The sequence below is a fragment of the Protopterus annectens genome, chromosome 8.part0, assembly GCF_019279795.1.
Source record: "Protopterus annectens isolate FY-2018-M chromosome 8.part0, PAN1.0, whole genome shotgun sequence".
NCBI lineage: Eukaryota > Metazoa > Chordata > Ceratodontiformes > Protopteridae > Protopterus > Protopterus annectens.
This window is the reverse complement of record NC_056741.1, coordinates 1,843,192,442-1,843,216,846: the sequence shown is the minus strand read 5'-3', so window position 1 is coordinate 1,843,216,846 and position 24,405 is coordinate 1,843,192,442. Positions and strand designations below refer to the sequence as shown.

General features: G+C 38.9%; 1 protein-coding gene across 4 annotated transcripts in view; it reads right to left on the bottom strand.

Annotated features, from left to right (window-relative positions):
• Positions 1-24,405, bottom strand: part of NDRG4 (NDRG family member 4) — a 1,570,634-nt gene that overhangs the window by 912,200 nt on the left and 634,029 nt on the right. For all 4 annotated transcript variants that reach the window (XM_044081333.1, XM_044081334.1, XM_044081335.1 and 1 more), the window contains exon 2: positions 20,007-20,098. In XM_044081333.1, the coding sequence (XP_043937268.1) occupies positions 20,007-20,078 (72 nt within the window). In that variant the 5' untranslated portion in view covers positions 20,079-20,098. The remainder of the gene's footprint in view (positions 1-20,006; positions 20,099-24,405) is intronic.

Below are 24,405 nucleotides of genomic sequence, written 5' to 3'. Positions count from 1 at the left end.
CTTTCTATATGTGATTTGTGAAAAATCTGTCCAAACACCTGTATAAGCAATGATATCCAAGAGGGCTGTAATTTCCTTACTAACAGTCACAAATCCTTGAAGAGGAGTTCATCTGCACCAGTGTAAAAACATGAATAAAAACAGCTCAATACTTCCTTATATTATTATTCTATTATTATTATTATTATTACTTGCAGTTTGTTTGCCAGGATAGTCCATTGGGCCACAAGGAGCCTGTTTTCAATGGAGTCCTGGGGAGAAAAGCTCCAGAAAAAATACAAATACATAGTACACATTGCACATATACATCACAGAGTATCTCATAGGAATAAAGACTAAATATGATAAGAAAAGGTTAACAATGATAGAATACATCAGTATTGTTCATTAAACAGCAATAAAAAACACTTTTTATTTCTACAAAAGTAGCAGCATAGGGTAACCGTTAAGTAGTTGGTCAAACAGTTCAGTAGAGCTATGGAATTATAGGAGGCAGTGATGGCGTATTTAGTTCTAGGAGAGTAGGAAGTGATATTAGAAGGATTAGTTAGGATGGGAACAGGAGCATTTCCATTGTGAAGTTAGGTATGAGTGCAGCAAGGTTTTAAATGAGGAGAGACTGCTGGTGATGCGGATAGGAGATGGAAGAGAATTCCAGAGGCGTGCAAGAGGTGATTCCCAGCTGGAAGTGTGGATTTGTGCAGTTTAATTTGTTTATGGGAATTAGATCTTAGAAGTCATTCTGGTTCATGCATTTCAAAGTTAGTGGCTAGAGAGGGACAAAGAGAGGGGTTGTAAATGAGTTTGTGTGCTTGGATGAGTTGGGAATAAGTGAGGAGGTTAGGTAGCTCAATCCAGTTTAGTTGGTGAAGAGAATTACATTGGTGAGAAATGGCTCTGTGACCTGCCGCAAATTTTGATATCTTGTTATAGCAAGAGGAGAGTTTTGTTTTGAGGGAAGATTGCAGGTTGGTGAGGATAGATGCACCATATAGGAGGGATGGGATGAGATAAGTATTGGCTTGTATGAGCCTGGTGGAAGGAGAGATATAATGATTACGGCAGTATAGCATACCAAGTTTTTTGTGGGTTTTTGTTATATTTACTTGTAAATGTTTGTCGAATTTTAGTTGATCATCTATGAGTACTCCTAGTAGTTTAGTGTCAGAGATTATTTCTAGGGGAGTATTGTTTTTGCTGGTGATTATGAATGAGTATTTATCTAGGGAGGAGGTTTTGAGGGCGGTGAATAACATAAATTTAGTTTTGGTTGCATTAAGAGACAGATGGTTGTCTAGCATCCACTGCTCAGTAAAGGAGAAGGCACTTTGGGTAAGTTTATTTAGAGTAGGCATTCTCTGGCTCTTCTTACATTCTATATTTTGTTTCTGGCAAGTATAACATCATTCAATGTTCATTATTCACTCTGCAGATGTAACTATCAGTTCCTCTATTAACTGAATCTCCACTTAGTAGTATATAATTTCTGATCAGATCTTAAGAATCTTCTGCTTTTAATTCACTAATATCTGCTCTATCAGTCATTAAAAAGGAATGATCTTCTTCACCACATAACCCACGCACTCAGGTCACTCCACAACAAGTACAAATATGACTCTGTCATTGTCCATGTTGGTGTGAATGACCTGAGATGTACCTCCCTGGACTACATGAAAAGAGACATGGAAGAGCTCTCTGATCTTGTAGCCTATGCAGGTATGACCCTAGCCCTGAGTAGCATTCTGCCATCACCCAGAATGATACCGCAGTACAAGGACAAAATGATTGACTTCAACAATTGGCTAAGCTTCTGGTGTCATTCTAAGGGGATCCAGTATCTGTCTGCTTGGGATGACATGGTCGACAGACCACGATGCTTTGCCACAGATGGCCTGCACCTGTAGCCCCTAGGATTTCAGATACTGGCTAAGGCTCTTGCTGCCCCTATAGTGCCTCTTTTAGGCAAGGTTCAAATGACAAATTCACCACCGTAACAGGAACAGGCAAGCAAAAACTGAGGGTAATGATACTCAATGCTAGAAGTCTAAATCTCAAAATGCACTCACTTGAGGCACTCCTTAAAATGGAGAACATCAATATCTGTGCAGTGACTGAGACCTGGTTCAAGGCTCCAGAGAGTACCCCTGCACTACCAGGCTATAACTCATACCACACTTTTTGGCCATGTAACCTGGACCAAAACACTGAAGGCAGAGGTGTGTCCGTATTCATTAAGGATATCCACACCTCCAGGCTAGTTGCTCAGCATAATGTATCCGAGGTTATCCAAATGCAACTAACTCTGGGCAAAACTGCAATCCAAATTGTAGCTTGCTACAGATCCCCCACCATGCCCCAGGATTCCCACTCCTCTTTTCTTGATGTACTGGAAAATATTAGGGTTCAACCAAACACCCTAATAATGGGTGACTTCAACAACCCCACCATTAACTGGGAAAACTACTCGTGTACCAACACCTTAGCTCAACGCTTTCTGGAATTTATAAACTCCAATGCCCTGGATTAACTTATCCACACCCCCACCAGGGGCAACAATATCCTAGACCTAGTCATTACCAACATGAGTGACCGGTGTTCCACACCTGATGTCAACTCATCGTTGGTCCAATCCGACCATAAGCTAATCACCCTTGATATCCACATCCCGCCCCCCGCCCCCCATTAATGAAACCACGGTAAAAAAATTTTCCAAAACCAACTTCATGCTTCTTAAGACAGAAGTGATGAACTTCATGACACCCATGCAGATGGACAATAAAGTTACAACTGCTGAATCTTACACAAATGCACTCTATAAGCACTTACACGAGTGCATGGATTGTGCTATCCCAAACAGAACCAAGATGCTATCCTCCAAAAAAAGGAAGCCAATCTGGTTGTCCCCTGCCATAAACAAACTGTACAACAGAAGGAAGAAACTGTTGCAAAATAGAGTAAAATCCCATGAGTGGAGGAGCTCCCTGGTCAGCCTCAGTAAGAAGCTGAGATCCCTTATAAGATCCTCCAAAGCTAGCTACGAAAACAAAATCACCACTAATTCTAAGGACAACCACAAAGCATCCTATAGCTATGTCAAGAATCTCGATGGCAACACCCAGATCTGCTCTGAGTTACGGCACAACGGCATGAAAATTACAGAACCAACTGATATTGCCAACATCCTGGCAGATAGGTTCAGTGTTAACTTTACCCCCCCCCCCCTCACACGCACAGCAACAGTTATCCCGCTCCACAAAGGGGGAGCCACCACTGATCCCGGGAACTATCGACCTATTAGCCTGACAAGCCTGGTCTGCAAGGCCATGGAATACATCATCGTGGAACTCATAAAGAAAGACACTGGTAACCTCCAAACTCTGGATCCCACCCAGTTCGGGTTTGTGAAAGGCAGATCATGCCTCCTAAACCTGATTGACTTCTTTGAAGCAGTCACCAAAGCTGTAGATGAGGGTAAGGTGGTTCATACAGCCTATCTTGACCTTGCCAAGGCTTCTGACACCATCCCCCCATTCTGGAATTATAGCTAAACTCACTAAAATAGGTATAAATCCCTACGTCACAAGATGGGTTGCCAACTGGCTCACTGACAGAACCCACACTGTAAAAGTTGCAGACTCTAAATCTGACCTCAAACCAGTGACAAGTGGAACACCACAGGGTTCAGTCCTGGGACCTCTCCTGTTTGGTATCTACTTCTCTGAAGTGCAGGCTAACACAGAAGGCCTCTGGCTAATGAAGTTCGCAGATGACGGCAAACTAGGAGCCATAGTTAAGTTCCCAAATGATGTGGACATCCTACAGAAGGGCCTCGCTGAGACAGATGCCTGGTGTCAGAGCCATGGACTCAAGCTCAATGCCAAAAAGTGCAGTGTCATCCCCTTTGGTAAAAACTCTGTACCCATGAACTACCACATAGGCAGCAATCTACTTAACACTGAATGTGTGATAAAAGACCTTGGGACCCAGGTGGACAGTAGTCTCTCCTTTGATAGTCACATCGCCACAGTAGTCAGGAAGTCCTTCTACGTGGCACACCTCATCATAAAAGGGTTCTCATCCAGGAAAAAAGAGGTCATTGTTCCCCTCTACTCGACACTCATTAGAGCCATTATAGAGTACAATGCCCCTTTTGGAATGTACCTCACAAGACATCTGCAGCAGCTGGAAAGGCCGCAGAAGTACCTCACAAAGAGGATTATGGCCTCAAACAAATGCCCTACACTGACCGTCTCAAAAAACTCCAGCTTTACTCTGTAGCATATCGCCTACTTCGAAGTGATCCCTGCCTAACATATAAAGCTATGACAAACCCAGAGCTGTTGGTCATGCTACGCCTAAAAAAAATCCCAATCCCTTTGAGCTACACGCTGTAAGGAACTAAACCTTGTCACCACAATAAACAGGACATGCTGGAGGGATATGTCAAGCAAAGTTCTTCATTAGCACTCTTCAAAAAAAATCTTGATGAGTGGATGGAAAATACACCCCGGGGATCACTTCTGTGGCTCTGCTCGACAGGGGCACAGGAAAATAACTTTCTTGGGTGGCGTAAGCCAGGGAACCTTGCTGGCTAGGCTTATGTAGGCCCTTGGGCCGATAGCCTAGTACCTACCTATGAACCTATGAACCATTAGTTGTATTAATCTCACTGGTTTCATTACTTATTTCATTTGCACACATACAGTTCTCATCCAGCTGTCTTTGTATTTCTACAGCTTGAGTCGTGTTGTCGACTTCTTTGTCCTCTTTCCTCTTCTCTTTTTTTTCTTTCAGTAACGTTCTTCAAACCTTCCATGTTCAGTTTTGTTTTGCTTTTTCCTTTTAACCTTCCCTTGCCTCTTTTTCTTATCTTCTCTGTTGAAAAATTAAGCCATTTATTTGCAGACTGAATGTTTTCTGATTTAACAATGTTATCACTCCCTGTAATCTACGTTACATAACAAAACATTTTCCTTTTTAATATTTATTCTCCGTTTTATAGACATTAATTCATTTCATTTTGTTCCTTTTTATTCGTTTTGAACTTCTTCCTTCCTTTCTTTATTTTCTTCTACATGCTCTGAATCCTCAGATTGCTGAATACTTGTATCCGAAATTCCAAAGTTGTCATTGGTAGTATTACATTTAAAGGGGTTCAGTGATCTACACTGACAGCGGGCACTACCTTTCCTAAATGTGTTCTATTTGTACTTTGCCTGATACTGCTGATCTCTTCAGTCCAGTCATTAATATACGTAACAACAATTCTCCAAGTTATACCAATTGCACAAGTGCAATCATCATCAGTATGTCTAGATTTACTATTTATAATGGTAAAACAATCATCCATCTTTTGACATGAGGAATACATCTCTTTTGTTCTTTACATCTTCTAATGTTCACCATGTGCTGCAAAGACCACTGCCATGAACAGAGACCTCATTAAGACCACTCTACCTTCTGCGTGTGCATGTAATATAGAACAAGAATAACAGCATGCAAGTATGTCTTATTCACATCTGATGTGCTAATGGTGTAGAAATACTGGGCCAGATTGAAAAAGGCTTGCTCTCTGCATAAGTGAACACTCACACAGAGAGGGTCTTTTTCAATCTCGCCACCCATTGTAAGCCTGTCTGTAGATAGGCCTTACACTGAAGAAAGTCAATTTCACTGAGAGCAAGCCTTTTGGAATCAGGGTAGACTTACACTGACAGCAATTATTTTGGAATCTAGCTCATTATGTGCCTAGCAGATCGGGATGGTCAAAGCTAACAGACAAGGGCTAGAAGCAACTGAAGACATATAGCATTAGTTTGTGCAGCAAGGTGTGGCAGAAGTTAAGACAGAAAATAAGTAAGGTAGTGTTACTTCATTCATCGATTGGTACATTAATTTGGATTATGTCATTTATTGTATACAAAATAAAAGCAGAACATAAATATTAAATAAATTTTAAGCAGACAGACTACCCACACTAGTGTCCAAGCACAGCAGTAACAAAATGTGACTTTTTTAGAGGTACTCAGAACATCAAATTACGACTGTCTGCTGCCAAGAAAAGAACAGTAATGATGTGTTAGTTAATTCAGAGTGTGGAAGGACAAAAATATTAGAATGACTTGCGCACAGTGCAAAATGTCATCTCACAGTGATGTTATAAAAATGAAGAAAGCCTGCATCACTGTTTGCAGGAAAGAAAAATGCAATAAGTGAAACTAAGACATGATGAAATATTATAAAGCATTACATGTTTTTGGATGGGGGACATAACATTGTCACTTTCATGTGGGAAACAGAAGTAAATACATTCTCATATATAAGCAGCAAGAGTCAGTTACAGTCCTGGAATAATCATCTTTCACCCTCAAATTAGTATATACTAACTTTCTCAATGGGTCCCTGTCACATAACCGAAATTTCCCTTACCTGAAGTTTAGTTGAGCGAGACAAAAATAACCGAACATTCACATCACCAGATTTTTACAGAAGGAATGTAGGCAGTTGGCCAACATGGGGAAATTTCCCAGTTTCTCCACTGTAGTGTGGTCTCAGAGTTGGTATATATAGTTATGGGAAATGTGGGGAGCAAAGCCTCTTGCCTGGGTAGGTTTGACATGCTGCAGTGTTTTTGAATGTTGAATGTTGGTCAGCTGCCTACATTCCATGTATAAAAACCCAGTAGATGTGAACGTTTGGTTAATTTAATGTTCAGTGTTTTTGTCTCACTCAAAAGAATTTTGGGTAAATAAAATTTATCCTTCTCAACATATCTTATCAACACTGCTTATGCTGTTTAATCTAATCCTACTGTACCCACCCTCACTTCCTCATTTCCAACTTCTGAGCTTTGCTTCCTGAATTTATTTCTCCTCCTTTTGTACATGTATAGTTACTGATTATCCAATGTTTGTCTAAGTATATAACTTGTATTAACGTATGTGTAACTAAATCCTGTGTTACTTTTTGTAACCAGGGGTGAGCCTACATTTGGTCATTTGGTTATCAGTGCTCTACCCTGGTAAACAAATAAAAATACAAATATGGCCTGGAGATATGATTGTAGGAAGAAGTTGTAGATTATATAGAGAAATGATACATCATCTATAAAATGAAGGTAGACCAAAGCAATAATAATTACAGCAACAGCAGAGGACCAAAATAAGTGCTCAGTCATTGAGAGAATGCTGGCATTGAAAATATAGATGCCTACTACAGGAAATGAAGTAAGAAGATATGACTGTCTCGGAAGAACATAAGGGCAGAACTGGAACTCACTGCAAAGTAAAGTTCTAAAGTGAACAAGGAAACAGATGAAGTGCAAAATGTTTGCTACAGTTAAAATGAATAGCAGTAATTGGCTAGACTGCCAGAAGAACCAGTCTCAAAGGAAAAATATATGAGGAACTGGAGTATATCACAATCTAGAGGGCAAGGCTGTTGTGGCAGTTTTGAAGTAGCGATTACCTTTGATTTTAAAATGGCAATAATTCAAAGGTTTTATGATGGAATATAAGCATTGCACTGTCATACTAAAGCCTATTTCATCTAAACCTCTTAAATTTGCTTTTTATAACTACCAGCAAAAACTGGACTGGCTTCAAAGCTGCATGGTCCGCTGATTCTGTCCACTACTTGGACAATGTCGACTCAGCTCAAGCAGTTAAACAATGAAAGACATTTCAGGGGTCATGATAATGTTAAAGAAAGACATAACATTTATTTTTTTTTTCTTGCTACCAGGCAACGTATCTATTTTAAACATGGTCCTGCTCAATATTTTTACCTGAAGCACATTTTGTCTTCACTGCTGCAGAGAAATCTTATCTCAATTGAATAATCTGATTCACTGCATCAGGACTTTACTTTGCCAGGAGTATCAATGAGGTGTGACTGAGGCAACAGGGAGACAGTGAGAATATAGGGTTATGAGAAGACAGTGTGACCTGAAGATGCGATAAGTAGACTTTAGTTTCTGTTTCTTAGCAGCAGCATGCTGCTTCTTCTGTAAAGCCGATGCTGAACTATGTTTTGGAGACAAACAAGCATTTTAACCTTAGTTGAATCACTGAATGCACTTGTGACTTTCTGCTTGCCAGTGACTAACAACTGGCATCGCAGCTGTTAGGAACGAACCTAAAAACTATGCCGCTTACAACAGTGTACATAAGTAACTCCTTGACAGCCTTTTGCAAATGAACATGTCACTTTGGTCTATGGCAAACATTAGCCACACCCAAATAAGCAGGTGCAGAGTGGAGGTGATACTCATGGGAACTGAAGGAATATGTTAATATTATAGCTAATTTTTAAAATATGCCAAGGTATCTATGTGAGGCTACAGTATTGTGAAAAATATGTGGCCAAGTCCGACTTCTTAGTTTTTTTGAATAACTTACCATATATTCAAGCTTGTATTTTGAAAAATTTAAGGATTTGCTTAAGACATCTAAAAGTCGTGAGTGATTTTAACAGCCTGTCTTTGAGAGGTGATTGCAATAATCCAAGTACACGTGAGACAGCTTCTTTGGGCTGCTTGTCAAGTGGGATTTGTTATGAATTGGGGCTGATTGATATGGCAGCATCAGACACCAGTGAAGAACATTATTTTCTCTCTGTTCAACTGGACACAGAACCTGGTCCTCAACAAAATGTCTCTATTTATCAAGGAACATCATCTCTAGCTGAATCCCTTTAGAAATGTCAGTATCCCATACACTAGACCATTATCTATCACCTGTAATCTTTCTACACTAACTCAAGCATGTTTCCTAGGGCCTTGGCAATTATGTTTGTAATGATGGTGGATGATTTTCCACAGTTGCTAGAGAAGGATATCCAGTGCTTCTGGGATAGTTATGGGAGATGTACCCCTAAAACATCTAGTATGGAATACATTCACAATTAAATGAGCAATTACAAATAAGTGCTGAAAATGATGTGATCAACAATATTGTGTCATGAATGAAATGCATACTTGTCTAAGATTGCAGGAAAAGATAGATGTGGAGATACAGTTTCTCTAAAAAGAAGCTCCCAGTCAATAGCACAGAAGGTACCAGAAAAGAAACACCCAGTGAATAATCCCAGTATTCTCTTTATGATGAAGCATCCCGGAAACTGCATACTTTGCTCAACATAAACTGTAACAGCTATCCACAGAAGGGATGATATGCTTTATCTACAGCCTTGCTCATGGAGCTCTGCATATTCCAGAGGTATAATTCAGGTGTGCAAAGAACAGCTAGCAGAAAGAGTAGAAATGGGGCGACAATGGACATCCTGAAAATACATATTCTAATCCCCCAGATCACACAGCATCAAAAAGATTAGCTATGCAATCCATTTACTCTTAATGAGTTGAAATCAAAAACTATTCAACAAAAGCTGGAGAAGTCAGCCCAGGTCAGGTATACAAATGCAAAATAAGTGAATACCATTTAAGGTGGTAGAATTGTGCAACTTCCATGATGGGATGATCTGGCAGTGATGGCAATGTGTCTTGAGCCTAACAAAAATAACCATGAATACCTACGAACTATGAGCAATTACCAAACTGAATGTACATTATAAACTTTTTATGTGCCTCTGGATAAGATGCAATAGAGAATTTATTTGGCCTCTTAAGCACTCCATTTGGGTTCTATCCCTTGAAGACAAGGCAGAGATAATGTGAGATGTACAGTGGATCCCCAAGTAAGATATTTCAGGAACTCCCTGGGTTGCCATACATTTATATGTCAAAAATGTATTCATTAAGCTGTCTAAGGAATATTTATTCCTGACCCTCATGAAATATGGGTTGCCAGAACAGTGTTTGATATATAATTAAAATGGTGCATGAAGGGTCTTCCTGGTCTATCAAATGGTGGGGGGTTCAATACTATTACAAAACCACCTATATACATGTGACACAAAAACATCTCTCAAATTTTATTTTGCTTTGACATTAGAAACCTTTGCCACTGTACCACTGCTTACCCAGGTTCAGGAACAGTTCCGAGTTCTGTAAGGATCAGCCTTATAGGAAATATGATGTGGCCATTTCTCAGTTCTACTTCCCCAGGGAGGGTTTAGAATTTTGTTTCTTGATGTAATCTTCATTATTTACTTAAACCTGTTCATAAACTACAAAAGATGATGGGGGTGATCAGAGGGGTCCATATTATAACGTCAAAGTCTTAAAACTTTAAATGTTATAATATTGAACCCTATGCACCGAACGCTGAAAATAGCGAAGCTACAGAATATCGAATACTTTCCTAGAGAAAGTATTCAGTGGGCCATTTCTGCAGCTTCGTTATTTCCTCGATTGTGGAGCGAAGGTTATGGACCAGGTTAAGGTAAGTGTGTGAAGAGATTGGGTTAAGATGAGTGTGTGATAGTCAGGGACCTTAGGGTTAGGGAGCGGGTAAGGTGAGTGTGCGATAGGGACTTTAGGGTTAGGGAGCGGGAAAGGTGAGTGTGCGGTAGTTACAGACCTTAGGGGTAGGATTGGGTTAAGGTAAGTGGATAGCTAGTAGTGTATGTATGGTTTAGTGTAGGGTTTTGTGAAGTGTATGTGTGTGGATTATTTATTTTGGTGTGCTTGTGTTGTGTGTATGTTTGTCGGAACAGCTAATTTTTTCGCTGGGAAAAAAAAATCCTATTCTGAGTGTTCGATGTTATAGTCTTTCGATCGAAATGGTTCGATATTATAGCATTCAAAGTTTTTAGACTTCGATGTTATAATATAGACCCGATCAGAGTATTTAACAAAGGATTAGAAGGGAAGAGAAGCTCCAATGAGGTAAAGCAATCCGCCTTTCGTGCAGTGTACATGATTACATAACAAATACGGAAATCTGTCTGTCTGTGGATAAGCTTACTTTGTTTGTTTTCTTTTTCATAAAAAAAAGTTAGTTCAGTTTTTTAAAGACGACAAATTTTTTTGAAAAAATTTGATTTGTATATAAACAGACCTTTGACTACACAGATAAATCTGGTCTTCTGAGTGACAATAGCATTTTCTGTAATGCCTTTAGTAACCTGATTGCACTATACAGTTACTAATACCCTTTACTGCAGCATGAATAGTATTCTCCTCCCAGCTAGGTATGAATACATTACTTTGGCTTAAAAACTATCTTAACAGAGCTTCTCAAACATACATCAACAATTCCTTGTCAGACTCTAGTACCATCAACATTGGTGTACCATAGGACCTCAGCACCTAGCCCATTACTCTTTGCCCCTTTTGTAAATGATTTAATCCATGGTCTCCCCTGTCCCAGCTAAGCCACGTAATTATGTATACAACTGACGTGCTACTCAGTGGCTGTTACAAAGCCACCATATAGGTTCATAGGTGTTTACTAGACTAATGACCACAAGGCCCTTTTTAAGCCTAGCCATGAATCCCAAATCTCTGACAAATTCTGCTACCTTTCATAAGTGTAAACAGGGGCCTGGGAGATGAACCATTCACAGGTTGCCTCTGTCCATTAGAGACATGGGTGCCAAACCAGGGATGAAATTCCTGTTGCCCATCCAATTGACTATGTTGTAGTTGAATTAGGTTAGGGAAGAACTCTGCTCACAGGGATGGGGAGTCTGTTCCAGAGATGGGGTAGTCTCTGGGGTGGACCCCTCTGGGATACATACTTTTCTCTCCAGCAGTCTTATTTATATCATAGGCAAGGTTTAAGTCTTTAGAATGGATAATTCTGGTGCTGTTTGTGTTGCAAATAAGCAGGAGGTCCATCAGAGTGGGGGTCTGACAATGCCCTGTATACCAGGCATTAATCTCCCCTCAACAGCGTATAGCAGACATAACACAGGGATAGGGCCTTGAGGTGGTCTGCATAGGACATTTTTCTTATGCCCTGTATTCTTTTAGTGAGGGAACCTCTGTGGATATTCCAGTTGTTGGATATGCCTGGTTAGGTACATACCAAAGTGGGCACTGTACTCAATGACAGGTCTGATGAATGCTGAATACAGTTGAGCAATGACTTCCATGGAAGATGCCATACCTTTGTTCATAAGTTGTGCAACATAGAATGATTTCCTCACTACTGTAGACACATGATGGTCAAAGGCTAGATGATTGTCTATGTGTCAATAAGTCTTGACTACTGGGTCAACTCTAAGGGGTGTGTTGTCAATATGGCAGTTACCAGGGGTGTATGACTTCCCAAATGATACTATTATGCATTTCTTGGCATTTAGTTTTAGTCCATGGCTCTGACACCAGTTATTTGTTTGTATCAGCCCTTCACATTTGTGTCAGTGTGGGATTCAATGACAGCTCCTAATTTGCAAACATCCACAAATTTAGGTAGCCAGAGACCATTGATATTACTTCACAGAAGTAAATGCCAAAAAAGGAGCAGTCCAAGGACCAATCTCTGAGGGACTCCACTTGTGAATGGCCTCTTTGTAGAGGTGGACTTCCCAATTCTAACTTCCTGGGTCCTGTCTGTGAGCCAATTGACTATCCACTGTGTGACATTCATGTTTGTACCTAACCTCTTGAGTTTGTCAACAATGGCCAAGTGGGGTATTGTGTCAAATGCCTTGGCCAGGTCAAGGTAGGCAATGTGAACCATTTTTCCCTCATCCTATTGCTTTGGTGACCTTCCCAAAAAAGTCCACCAGGTTCAGTAGGCATGACCTGCCCTTGACGAGACCAAACTGGGTTGGGTCCAGTGTCTGGAAGTTTACTTTATCCCTACTGATCATTTCCATGATAATTCTTTCCATGGCTTTACATATAAGACTAGTGAGATTTATTGGTCTGTAGTTTCCAGGATCTGTAGATGGCCCACCTTTGTGCATAGGGATGACTGCTGCTGTTCTCCATTTGTGAGGCATAAAGCCTGTTTGGAAGCTACAATTAAATAGTAATTCCAGAGGACCTGATAAGTCATGTGTCATGCTATTTAGAAGGCATCCTGAAATATTGCTGGGGCCCATTGATGCAGTGTTCTTGGCCTTAGTGAGAGCATTAAGGACCTGTGCCCTAGTACTAACATGGGGAGGTATATTTGATGGTATTTCCTGAGGGAAGGTTGAGGGGGAGAAAGGGATAAACTTGGAGATGACTTTATCAGCCAGTACATTTGTTTTATCTTCTGGCTCAGTATAGGTCTGACTGAGATTGCAGACATAGCTAAAGAATGCCTTGTGGTTGTCCTTGGCCTGGAAGGGCACATTTACCTCAAATTTGGCTTTAGTAGGCTTTATCTGTCCTCTGAGTTGTTAGTTTAATTTGATGAGAGTGCTTTTATTCTGTTGGATGCTGCACCTCCAAATTTTTGCAGTGAGTTTCCTCCTTCTGCCCTACAACCTACTGATGTGATTCCACCAGGGTAGTTTGTTTTTTGAGTTAGTTCTGTATTTCTTCCTGGTGGGTACAGCTGACTCATTGCAGCTATTAACATGCATATATAGGGTTTCTGTGAACAGTTCTGCACAGGCAGCAGTGTTCTCAGTGTTTAATGGGGCTTGAAATATTGCCAAGTTATTACTTAACAGCTGGAAGTTAGTCTTAGAGTAGTTCCTGAATATTCTAGATTTTATTTTTACTTTAATGGAGAGCATTCTATGGTCTAACCTTACCAGGGAAGACATTACTCTAGGGGATGTGCAGCAGTCTCCCATGTTAGTGAGGACCAGATCCAGTGTGGTTGCACCCCCAGTTGGTACACTGACAATCAAGTCCAGGAAGCTTGTGTTTACAAAATCCAGGAATATCTGTGCATGTACGTTTCATGTTGTATAGGATTCCTAGTTAATAGTGAGGTAATTAAAGTCACCCAGGAATATGGTATTAGGCTGGATGGTGAGTGTTTCTAATAAGTTTAAATACATGGTATGGGTTGCCTGGATCATAGAGTTGGGCCTATAGCTTGCAAGGAAATGGTAATGGATTTTGCCTATGGTAATTTGAACACGTAGTAGCTCATGTGCATTGTCCTGTTTGACCAGCCTTGAGGTACATTTATTTATTTTTGATATAATATATACTTTTTAGTACACTGCACTACAATGTCACTGCACTCTGTAAGAGGACATACAAAAACAGAATAATAAGTAATAAATCAAGTGTTGTGCTATTTGCTTTTTCCGAAAAACTAATCAACCAACCAACTCTCTATTCTTCTGAAAGGTAACCTGAATAATGTAATTCCTAATGTAATAGAGCAAGGTCACACACTTGACACAACCTTAATGTTCACACCACTTGGAGAGAGGGTAGTCAGTAAAATGTTTTCCCAGTTAAAGTTATGCTATATGGTATCCCTTCCACTTAACAGCTGGTTATCCAGTCCTACCTAGAAATGGTCTCGTCCCCAAAAGTGAACACTGCCTACCTCTTACAATGTTGCACAATAGCTAAAACAAAGCCAAAAATAAAAGTATGTTGATTTGTTCTACTAGCTGATATACATACTACAAAACAAAGTCAAAGCTGCACCAAGTAAACATCTCATGCTGTGCCCAGTATAACATCCCAATAAAGAAAAAAAAAACAGTACCTAATGGAATTAATATTAACTTATATATTCATTCATACTATTATGCTGTGTTTTTTATTGATATACAGACTCCCCAATGTGATTTACGGGCTACCTATTCAGAGTAGAGTTATATTCTGTTATTTTCTCCTCTACTATTACTATTACTATTTTGTTTAAAATCATCAAATTAGGACACTTGCCTCAACAGATAAAAATCCAGTATTAAGAAATAAGCATACTATCTAAAGGACAACAGGGATGAAGTCATCAATTCTGTGAGACCGTGCTGCTTTGGGGTGGCCACTGGTGAAAGAGTTTTTGCTAAATTCATTAAAATGTGACCTACCACTTGGGCCCACCTTCCAAGGATGTCATAAAACAACAAACATTAATTAGCTTCAAGTTTAAATTGAAATAACACCTGCTTAAGGATAACTCTTATACTTACTTTCCTGACAAAGCAAATAACACACAAATACTCTGAACGCAGACAATCTTGCAATTTTCTCAAACACCAACACTGACAAAATGAATTATCTTAAATTGTTTGTAGATGTTAATTTTGAAGCAAGCTAAATAAGATCTAAAATAAGCTATGCTGTAAATATTATCATATGACTCAAATCCTCTGAATCTTATAAATATGATTGATTTAAATACGCTACATTTGATACGAAGTGCTTTCTTAGGCCTGTTCTGCATCTCCTGTTTACATGTTTTGTAAATCTGTATTTCTCTATTTTTTACTTTACCTCAGCCGTTCCTTGGTGCTCTGGTCTTGGCTGAAAAGGCTTACATATCCAGCCCACCTACCTAGTCATAAAATAGCAATAAATAAAATGCCAACACTATAGCTGACATTACATTTTTGGTATCTTTCATTAGTAATACATTAGCTTGGCAGTTAACTGTAGTTCTATAGCTGGCATTTGGAGCAGAGGTCAAGTTTGTGGGCTGTAGTTCCTACTGTACAAGGTTTTATTACCTCAGAGCTCATTTGCCTACTGTGTGATCTTGAACAAGTCAGTTAGCCAGACATTGCTCCCGGGTCACCCCTGAAAAGGGACTGTGTGTGTGTCCAGTGTGCCTAACTGGTTAACAAATGGGTATTATCTTTATTAGCTGTTCATATGCTACAAATTTACTTCTTCCTGCTACAAATGTAACAACCCCATCAAGAATATCCTCTTCAAAACAGTAATAACTGCATACAATATAAAACAAAAACAAAAGTAAAATGTAGCAACTATTCAGGTGCTCCAGATATAAACATAGGTATACAGAAGTCTAACTCATTAGTACTACAACGGCAAAGTAGTCCAAACATGTTTATTCTGCAAACAGATGTGAAATGATTTAGACAAACAATCACCTCCTTATACCATATTCCCTCATGCAGAAAGAATTACTGGTTGCAAGCTTCTAAAGGCTAATGTTTGAAGCACTCTCTCCCATATTTTCTCCCACTAAACTGATGGTTCATTAGCTACCATATTCTATTACCAATATGTGCCTGAACTGGCAGTTATCACCCTTGAGACCTACAATTCTTATCTCACTTTCCTGTACTTCTGCCTTAATTTCTTCCACAGCTTTCTGTCTACCTTTTTACAGTAGAAGACGTACATGATTTCCACATATATAATATACTTTTTGGCTACTGCTACAAGATATCTTCAAAAAGTACTGAACTTCTAAAGTGCCTCATCTGATACAGGAAGGCCGAAGACCTATAATATGTTAAGGCTTCTTTTATGTGAGTCTGCAGTCTGGCTTACTCCTTGAATCCAACATTCTTTGCCAAAATGATCCTTACCCTTCTGATAGTGGGAGAGACTGACATCTGAACTCCAGTCAGATATTCATCAGGTCTGTGCTGTTGGAGTTTTTATAAAGTCTTAGCACTGATGGTGGTGGCCATGACAGATTTTCACTGCTGTCTAAAAGGGGGACTGCATTTACCTAAATCTGAGAGAAGAAGATAACTTCTGGCCTTTACTGCCATTCCCTCTGCTGATGGGCCATGCAGATTCAGGACTGGAGGGCAAATGAAGGAAGCAGACAAGAACATGTTGGTGCAAAGCACACTGTATGGAGTGTAGGTAGCAGAATTCAGTAAGAAGGTCAACGCACTTAGCCACTCAGCAAATGCTGTCAGAAATGTAGTGTAACACAGTCCCTTATGTTTACACTCACCTTGCCATGCCTCTAAACTGTACAGTTTTAATAAAATGTCCAGATTTTTGCCTCATTTCTTGGGTCTGTCCATGAAAAAGTTTGTGGTTTTCAGATAAATAATGGAGGACTGAAGAAACTGAATAGGTGCATTTTTTTTTTAAACAAGAAACATCTTTATTGAATTATCACATATGACAGGCAATCTTACATTTATATAAATTGTAGTTACAAATATTATATATCACTTATAATCTAACCAGTCATTGTCAGTCTAACATTATATAGCTCATTCCAATCCTGGCTTCTTTCAAACTTTGTTCCTCCTCTACATATATTGTTCCTGCAATTCACATTTTTTTTCTTATGAATTTGCTGCTACCCTTTTGTAAAGATCCCAATTCTGGTTGTTTTATCTTTGTTACTATATTCGCTACGTCTAGTAAAGTTGGTTTAGACTTTGATTTCCATTTTCTAGTAATTGCTTTTTCGGCAGCCACCATTATTAGACTCAGTAAGGCCTTACTACGTCTAGACAATTCTGATTCTGTATCATAGCTCAAAAAAATAATTTCCAAAGTTATACCAATTTGCTTACCCAGTATCTCTGACAAAGCCGTCTGCAGGGAATCTTTAAAATCTGCCATCTAATTACAATCCCAGCAAATATGTTCCCGGTTATCTCTTTCTTCCCCATTACACCTCCAACATTTGCTGTCTATCTGAGAAAAAATTCTTTGGAGTCTACAAATAGTGGCATACTTTTGAGTTTCAGAATTTGTTTCCTTCAGAGAAAATGCAGACAAGCACACACACACACATCTTCTTATTCCAGCTACTTTCTAAGTTTGTAAGCGGAAGGGAAACCTTATCAGTATGAACAGCAGCCATAACCAAATTGTTTATTCTGACGCTGTCACTTGCTACCCCATACTGGCAGATTTTACAATGCCATGGTAGACCCGACATTAACAACTTAAGCTTGGGCTTGCATCACTGTAGCACTTAGCTGATTTGTCTTTTTCTGAATGTTGGAGCATAATCACTGTGCTCCATGCACTCTCTCTTAATATATATATATATATATATATATATATATATATATATATATATATATATATATATATATATCACCAGCTGGAATGGTAGGTAATGCATACATATGATTTACAAGTTTTTTTTACTTTTCTTAATTACCAGAATTAGTTTACTGCCTTGAACATCTGAGATTTCCCATACTGTCAGACATCAGTAATTATCGCCAATTATCCCTTGCCGCATCTCTGTCTACATTGGTGAACTGTAGTAGCAGTAACAGTAGTACCTTTATTATTTATTTATTATTTACTGTTTATTATTTATTTATTAGTAGTGCCTTTTATTGTTGAAATGTACTGAAATGGCTTCTCTTACTTATTAATACATTTGGTTTCATTTCGTGCTGGAAAAATGATTAACAGTTTAAAGCAAACACTCGATCAAATTTTATTTTATTAATATGTTTTAAAACAATAAATATATTTTAACAATCAGTAGGTATGTGCATATAAACAATCAAATGTAAATACAAAAGAAAATATGCATTTATGCAAGATCTTAGAAAACAAGTGCTGAGCCAATGGACTGAAAACATCCCATGGTCCAAGGTTTACTTAATCTACCACTGATGGGTGAAAAATTGAAGTATCCAGAGAGAGTGCTCATAGATATGGGGAAAACAAGCAAATGCCACAGACAACGACAGAAGCTCAGACTTGGAATTGTGACGCAGAAATCTAAACCTCTGAACCACAACCTTGTCCCATCTTACTCCTATTTTACAGGCGATAATTGTTTTGCAAGTGATACACATTAGGAAGATGCTCTGTTAAAGGCTGCAGATTATCAGACATTAATCTGCCAATAACTTAATCTACATAGGAAGGTTGTTCTGTGAAAGGCTGCACATTATCAGACATTAATCTGCCAATAACTTAACCCACATAGGAAGGATTTACAAGACAATTACTATGGACAATAAATCTACATAGATAGAGTCCAAGAATGAATGTTATGATGGAAACGTCTGACAGACAGAGGAACATGACAGGACACCAGAAGCATAGCTCAGATGACAAGAAGAGGGGAGTCATCCTGAGTGCAGGGTGTCAGAGGGTGTGGTCTGCAGATTGTTTTCCAGTTCTTTGATCCTCACATAGCAGGAAGGCATTAGGATCTGGTGCTCCTCTTCACGAGGGAGAGCGCACCAGATTAAAGACTGGAGCTTTTGTTTTTTTTTCCTGTTACTCAATCTATCATTGAGTGGCAACAAATCAGGTAGCATCACCAGGTGCCAAATGAGCCCAATACAGTTCTGCAAGACACGAAGCTTGGAATTGGGATGAAGCATCAGCAGAGTCAATGAAAGATTGTCCATAAATGACAAACTCAATAAATGGGATGGAATTCACAAAGGGGAGCTGCTAAGAATGGCATCAGAGAGCACAGCTGATAGACCATGGATCATGTACAAGGACATATGTGATCAAGGACTCTGCTTGATGAGACAGGCAGACACAGGGTTCAATGGGGGGCTTAAGGCATCAATGATTACATCTGATAAAACGAAGCACTGGCAAATGTATTTGTGAAATACAGTTCAACAGGAAAGGCTTCAAAGATCTCATCTATTGGTGAAAAAATAAGATGCAGTTTTTTTATCTGGCAGAAAGATTTATTTTCACTCCACATATATGAAAAAAATATTATTTAACTTTTTATGTATGCAGTGATTAAATGCCTGCCAGATGAAAGCAAAATTCTGCCTGAAGACCTCAATATCTCATCTCCAGCTTCCAGGAAAAAAATCTGTCTGCCCACATTATAATCATTTTATGTGCAACTTTCTGAAATCTCTCTGCCTTCAATTGCTTGCAGTTGTTTTATCCTAAAGCACTCCTACCCTATGGCAGTACATGACATCGTTTTCCAATTTCTATATTCTGTTTATTATACTGCTGTAAAATTAAGCTCTGTATACTGTCTGACTCTGTAGTACATGCAGATTTAAGCTTCATAATTCCTTTTCTCCTCTCCCATGCTGTGCTGTATTGCTATCTAATGATGTTCTAACAATAAACCCAGTGAAAATTAGTTGTTTCACTCATGGGATTATGTAGAATAGAACAGTTTGAATAAATAAATGATTTATTGCACAGAAAAAGCTCACAGCTTGATTTGACCTTTGAGTTTAAAAATTATCCCATTCTGAGAAGCCTAAATGTTCTTAGTATTAGCAATTAAAGAGAAAAAATGTATAATGCATCCTCCTCCCCCAATTCAACTCACCAACTCTGTATCTTGTCCTCGAAGCAGTGGTTTCTCCTCAGTAAAACGTAGCTCGCGGAGACCTGCCATCATTGCAAGGCGAAGCCCTGATACTACACAAAAACAAACAAAACAAACATTGTAAATAAAATTAAAATAACATTTTACTTACTGAAAGACACAAATAAAACAGCTAAGACCTCTTGAATAGCAAAAACAGATGGATGTTCTCTGAGAAATGTCAGTTTGCATGCAAAGCGAAAGGGTGGTATGTAAATCCAGAGATATCTGATATTCTACAGTGGTCAATATAAGTAATGACAAAAAGGCAGAGCTACAACCTAGAATTCAGTGTAGTGCCCTGCTACAATGGCCAGATCCCCCTACAACACCAGAAAGTTCCAGCTCAGAGAAGCATACCTGAAAACCAGGCACTGTGAAAGAAAATCAGTTTAATTTTATAAAGTTTTAACATAATCTGTAGCACACAGTTAGTTCAACTGCAGTATTTGCATGTAAGTATGAGTGTATCAGGGATTGGCAATTCCTGGGATATAGCCACAATAGTTGGGATGTATCCAAGGCAGCTTAATCCATAACAAATCTGTTATTCACAGAAGCCAGAACTGCTTCAGGCAAAGTATATTAATCTCACAACTCAAACATTATTTCCTTGTTAGAGCAAACATTTCTCTCTCCAACAGCTATTGTAAACAATGTTCAAATCATTTATCAGTTTAACTTTCACTAAAATTTGAACAGTACTGTCTGTCCAACAGTAATGCCAAATAATTCCCTCTAAGCCCGTATTATCTGTACGTTTTTGTTTAAAATGCTGCACTTTAATGCCTGCGCTCTTGTCGCCTACTCTCTGCCTTTACTCCCACACAGACTATATAGTCTAGCCTCTCAATCTTCACAAAGCACTCTCTCTCTCTCTCTCTCTCTCTCTCTGTCCCTAAATATAGGCTTGAGGCAGGGAATAAAGCTTTTTTTTTCCCTGTTCAAGTACTCTGCTCCCAGAACCTTCTAAGGAGCATTCCAGAACCTCTATTGATTTTCATGTACTCAGAAATATTTAGACACTACTGGTTAATGTAAACAGCACAATGTGGTTTCCTTGGATCTTATAAGTCCGAGCAGTAGCATTTAAAAATATCAGTGTTTGAAATAAAGATTAAAGCATCTAAAATGATGATGCAATGACGTGTGTGTGTGTGTTTGTGTACTTATATCAGCAATTTAAAATGTTGTCATTTATTGCGATTGTTGGCCATCCATCCTATCATCCACCAGTGCACATTCAGAAACTAATCTCTAGTACTAAAACAAAGGTTAACCTTAATGTTATAGTTTGTTTAAATTTACTTTGCTTTAATGAGTTTGAGTATTATGGTCTTCTTGATTCGGCATTGATTATCAAGAAGTAAGCAGTATGGCAATAAAGCTGTAACTAGTATATAGTACACCCCAGGGTCCTGTATACCACAGGTAATGCATATATAACTGAAGTCACAAGACAGATGCATGTCATCAATGGCAGCTGAGAATGTAGCGAACTTACAAACTTATTTCGTATCTGCACTGAACATGCTTAATAAAACTGGACTGATAGTACAATTAAGCATTTTAGTATTCGCATGGAACCATAGAAGATAAAACATTCATCATGAAATTACATTGCCCATGTTGCTCAAATGCATACTATAGAGATTTTATTAAGTAGATGTGTAAGAGATGTCAACTTAGGAATGAAGTATCACTACTGTTAATAAAATCTACATTAAGCATACAAAATAGAGTGAAACCCTACAAAATGAGCATATAAAATAAATAAATAAAACTACAAATATACTTTTTTGGCATTTTCACTCTGGGTGTGGTTAGTATAAACAATTTAGAGGGTTGTGGGGGGATGGAGTGATATGGATTTTGATAGTTAGCTGTTCTAACAGATCACATTCTTTTCTATGAGCTTCACTTCGTTTCCTTTCAGCAATATACTATAAAATTGTTTTATTGGAGAAACGTGACTTTTTCATGTGTTTTGAAAGTATTTAATTAATTAAACTGCCTCTTTCATTACCTGTTTGTGGTGGTGCTTTTGTGTTTTTGTTTTGCTGTTAGCACTCAAGTCTCAACTATTGTTGGTGTTTTATTTAAATTGTAAAATGTGTATAAAAATAAATAAATAATCTCTGTGAGCCACTGTAAAGAAAGAAGCATGCATTGTTGCAATATCATAGTCTACTAAGGCATATAAAGAGTTGTATGAGAGGTTGGACACTAAGGAGGGAGAAAAGGACCTGTACTGATTGGCTAGACAGTGGGACCGAGCTAGTAAAGATGTGCAGCAGGTAAAGGTGATAAAGGATAATGAGGGGAAACATACTTATGTGAGGAGAGTGTGTTGAGCAGATGGAAAGAGTACTTTGAGAGTTTGCTGAATGAAGAGAATGAGAGGGAAAGAAGGTTGGATGATGAGGGGATAGTGAATCATGAAGTGCAGTGGATTAGCAAGGAGGAAGTAAGGATAGCTATGAAGAGGATGAAGAATGGAAAGGCTGTTGGTCCAGATGACATACCTGTGGAAGCCTGGAGGTGTTTAGGTGAAATGGCAGTGGAGTTTCTAACCAGATTGTTTAATGAAATCTTGGAAAATTAGAGGATGCCTGAGGAATGGAGAAAAAGTGTTTTGGTACCAATTTTTAAGAATGAGGGTGATGTGCAGAGCTATAGTAACTACAGAGGGATTAAATTGATCAGTCACAGCATGAAGTTATGGGAAAGAGTAGTGGAAGCTAGGTTAAGAAGGGACGTGATGATTAGTGATCAGCAGTACGGTTTCATGCCGGGAAAGAGCACTACAGATGCGATGTTTGCTCTGAGAGTGTTGATGGAGAAGTACAGAGAAGGTCAGAAGGAGTTGCATTGTGTTTTTGTGGACTAAGAGAAAGCATATAACAGGGTGCCTAGAGAGGAGTTGTGGTATTGTATGAGGAAGTCAGGAGTATCAGAGAAGTATGTAAGAGTGGTACAGGATATATATAAGGGTAGTGTGACAGCGGTGAGGTCTGCAGTGGGAGTGACAGATGCATTTAAGGTGGAGGTGGGATTACATCAAGGATCAGCTCTGAGCCCTTTCTTATTTGCAATGGTGATGGACAGGTTGACAGACGAGATCAGATAGGAGTCCCCGTGGACTATGATATTTGCAGATGACATTGTGATCTGTAGTGAGAGTAGGGAACAGCTGGAGGAGACCCTGGAGAGATGGAGATATGCTCTAGAGAGAAGAGGAATGAAGGTCAGCAGGACTAAGACAGAATATATGTGTGTGAATGAGAGGGAGGATAGAGGAATGGTGAGGATGCAAGGAGTAGAGGTGGTGAAGGTGGATGAGTTTAAATACTTGGGATCAATAGTTCAGAGTAATGGTGAGTGTGGAAGAAAGGTGAAGAAGAGAGTACAGGCAGGGTGGACTGGGTGGAAAAGAGTGTCAGGAGTGATTTGTGACAGACGAGTACCAGTAAGAGTGAAAGGGAAGGTCTACAAGAGGGTAGTGAGACCAGCTATGTTACATGGGTTGGAGACAGTGGCATTGACAAAAAGGCAGGAGTTAGAGCTGGATGTGGCAGAGTTAAAGATGTTAAGATTTGCACTGGGTGTGACAAGGCTGGACAGGATTAGGAATAAGTATATCAGAGGGTCAGCCTAGGTTGGAAGGTTTGGAGACAAAGCCAGAGAGGCAAGATTATGTTGGTTTGGACATGTGGTGAGGAGGGATGCTGAGTATATTGGGAAAAAGATGCTAAGGGTGAAGCTACCAGGTAACAGGAAAAGAGGAAGGCCTAAGATAAGGTTTATGGATGTGGTGAAAGAGGACATGCAGGTGCTTGGTGTGACAGAGCAAGATGCAGAGGACAGGAAAAAATGGAAACAGATGATCCGCTGTGGCGACCCCTAACGAGAACAGCCAAAAGAAGATGATGATATACAATTGTGATTAAACTATATTAGAGACAACAATAAGTATAATTTAAATTAATTTAGTCGCTCATTAGTTTTTTCTGCAAGTATCCAAGAATAAAAATCCCTAATGTTTTTCAAGGACTGCATCCATATGTTTTTTATGAGTTTATGAATATATTTTAATGGGTGATAAACAATATGACACTTAAGTCAGGATATCTGAAGGTAATTTTTAATATAGTGCCACTTTACATAAGTATTACCCATGAAAAGAAACTCTTAGTTCTGAGCTATTAATTAAGAAATAGATGCAGGTAAGTCTAATGTTAAGCCACTTTATATAGCTATTACACATAAACAGAACTAGCAGGTCTGAACTATTAATTAGGTAAGGCACTCTGTGTAAAAAAAAAAAAATGTTTTCCTGATGTTTCTGCTGCGGATAACA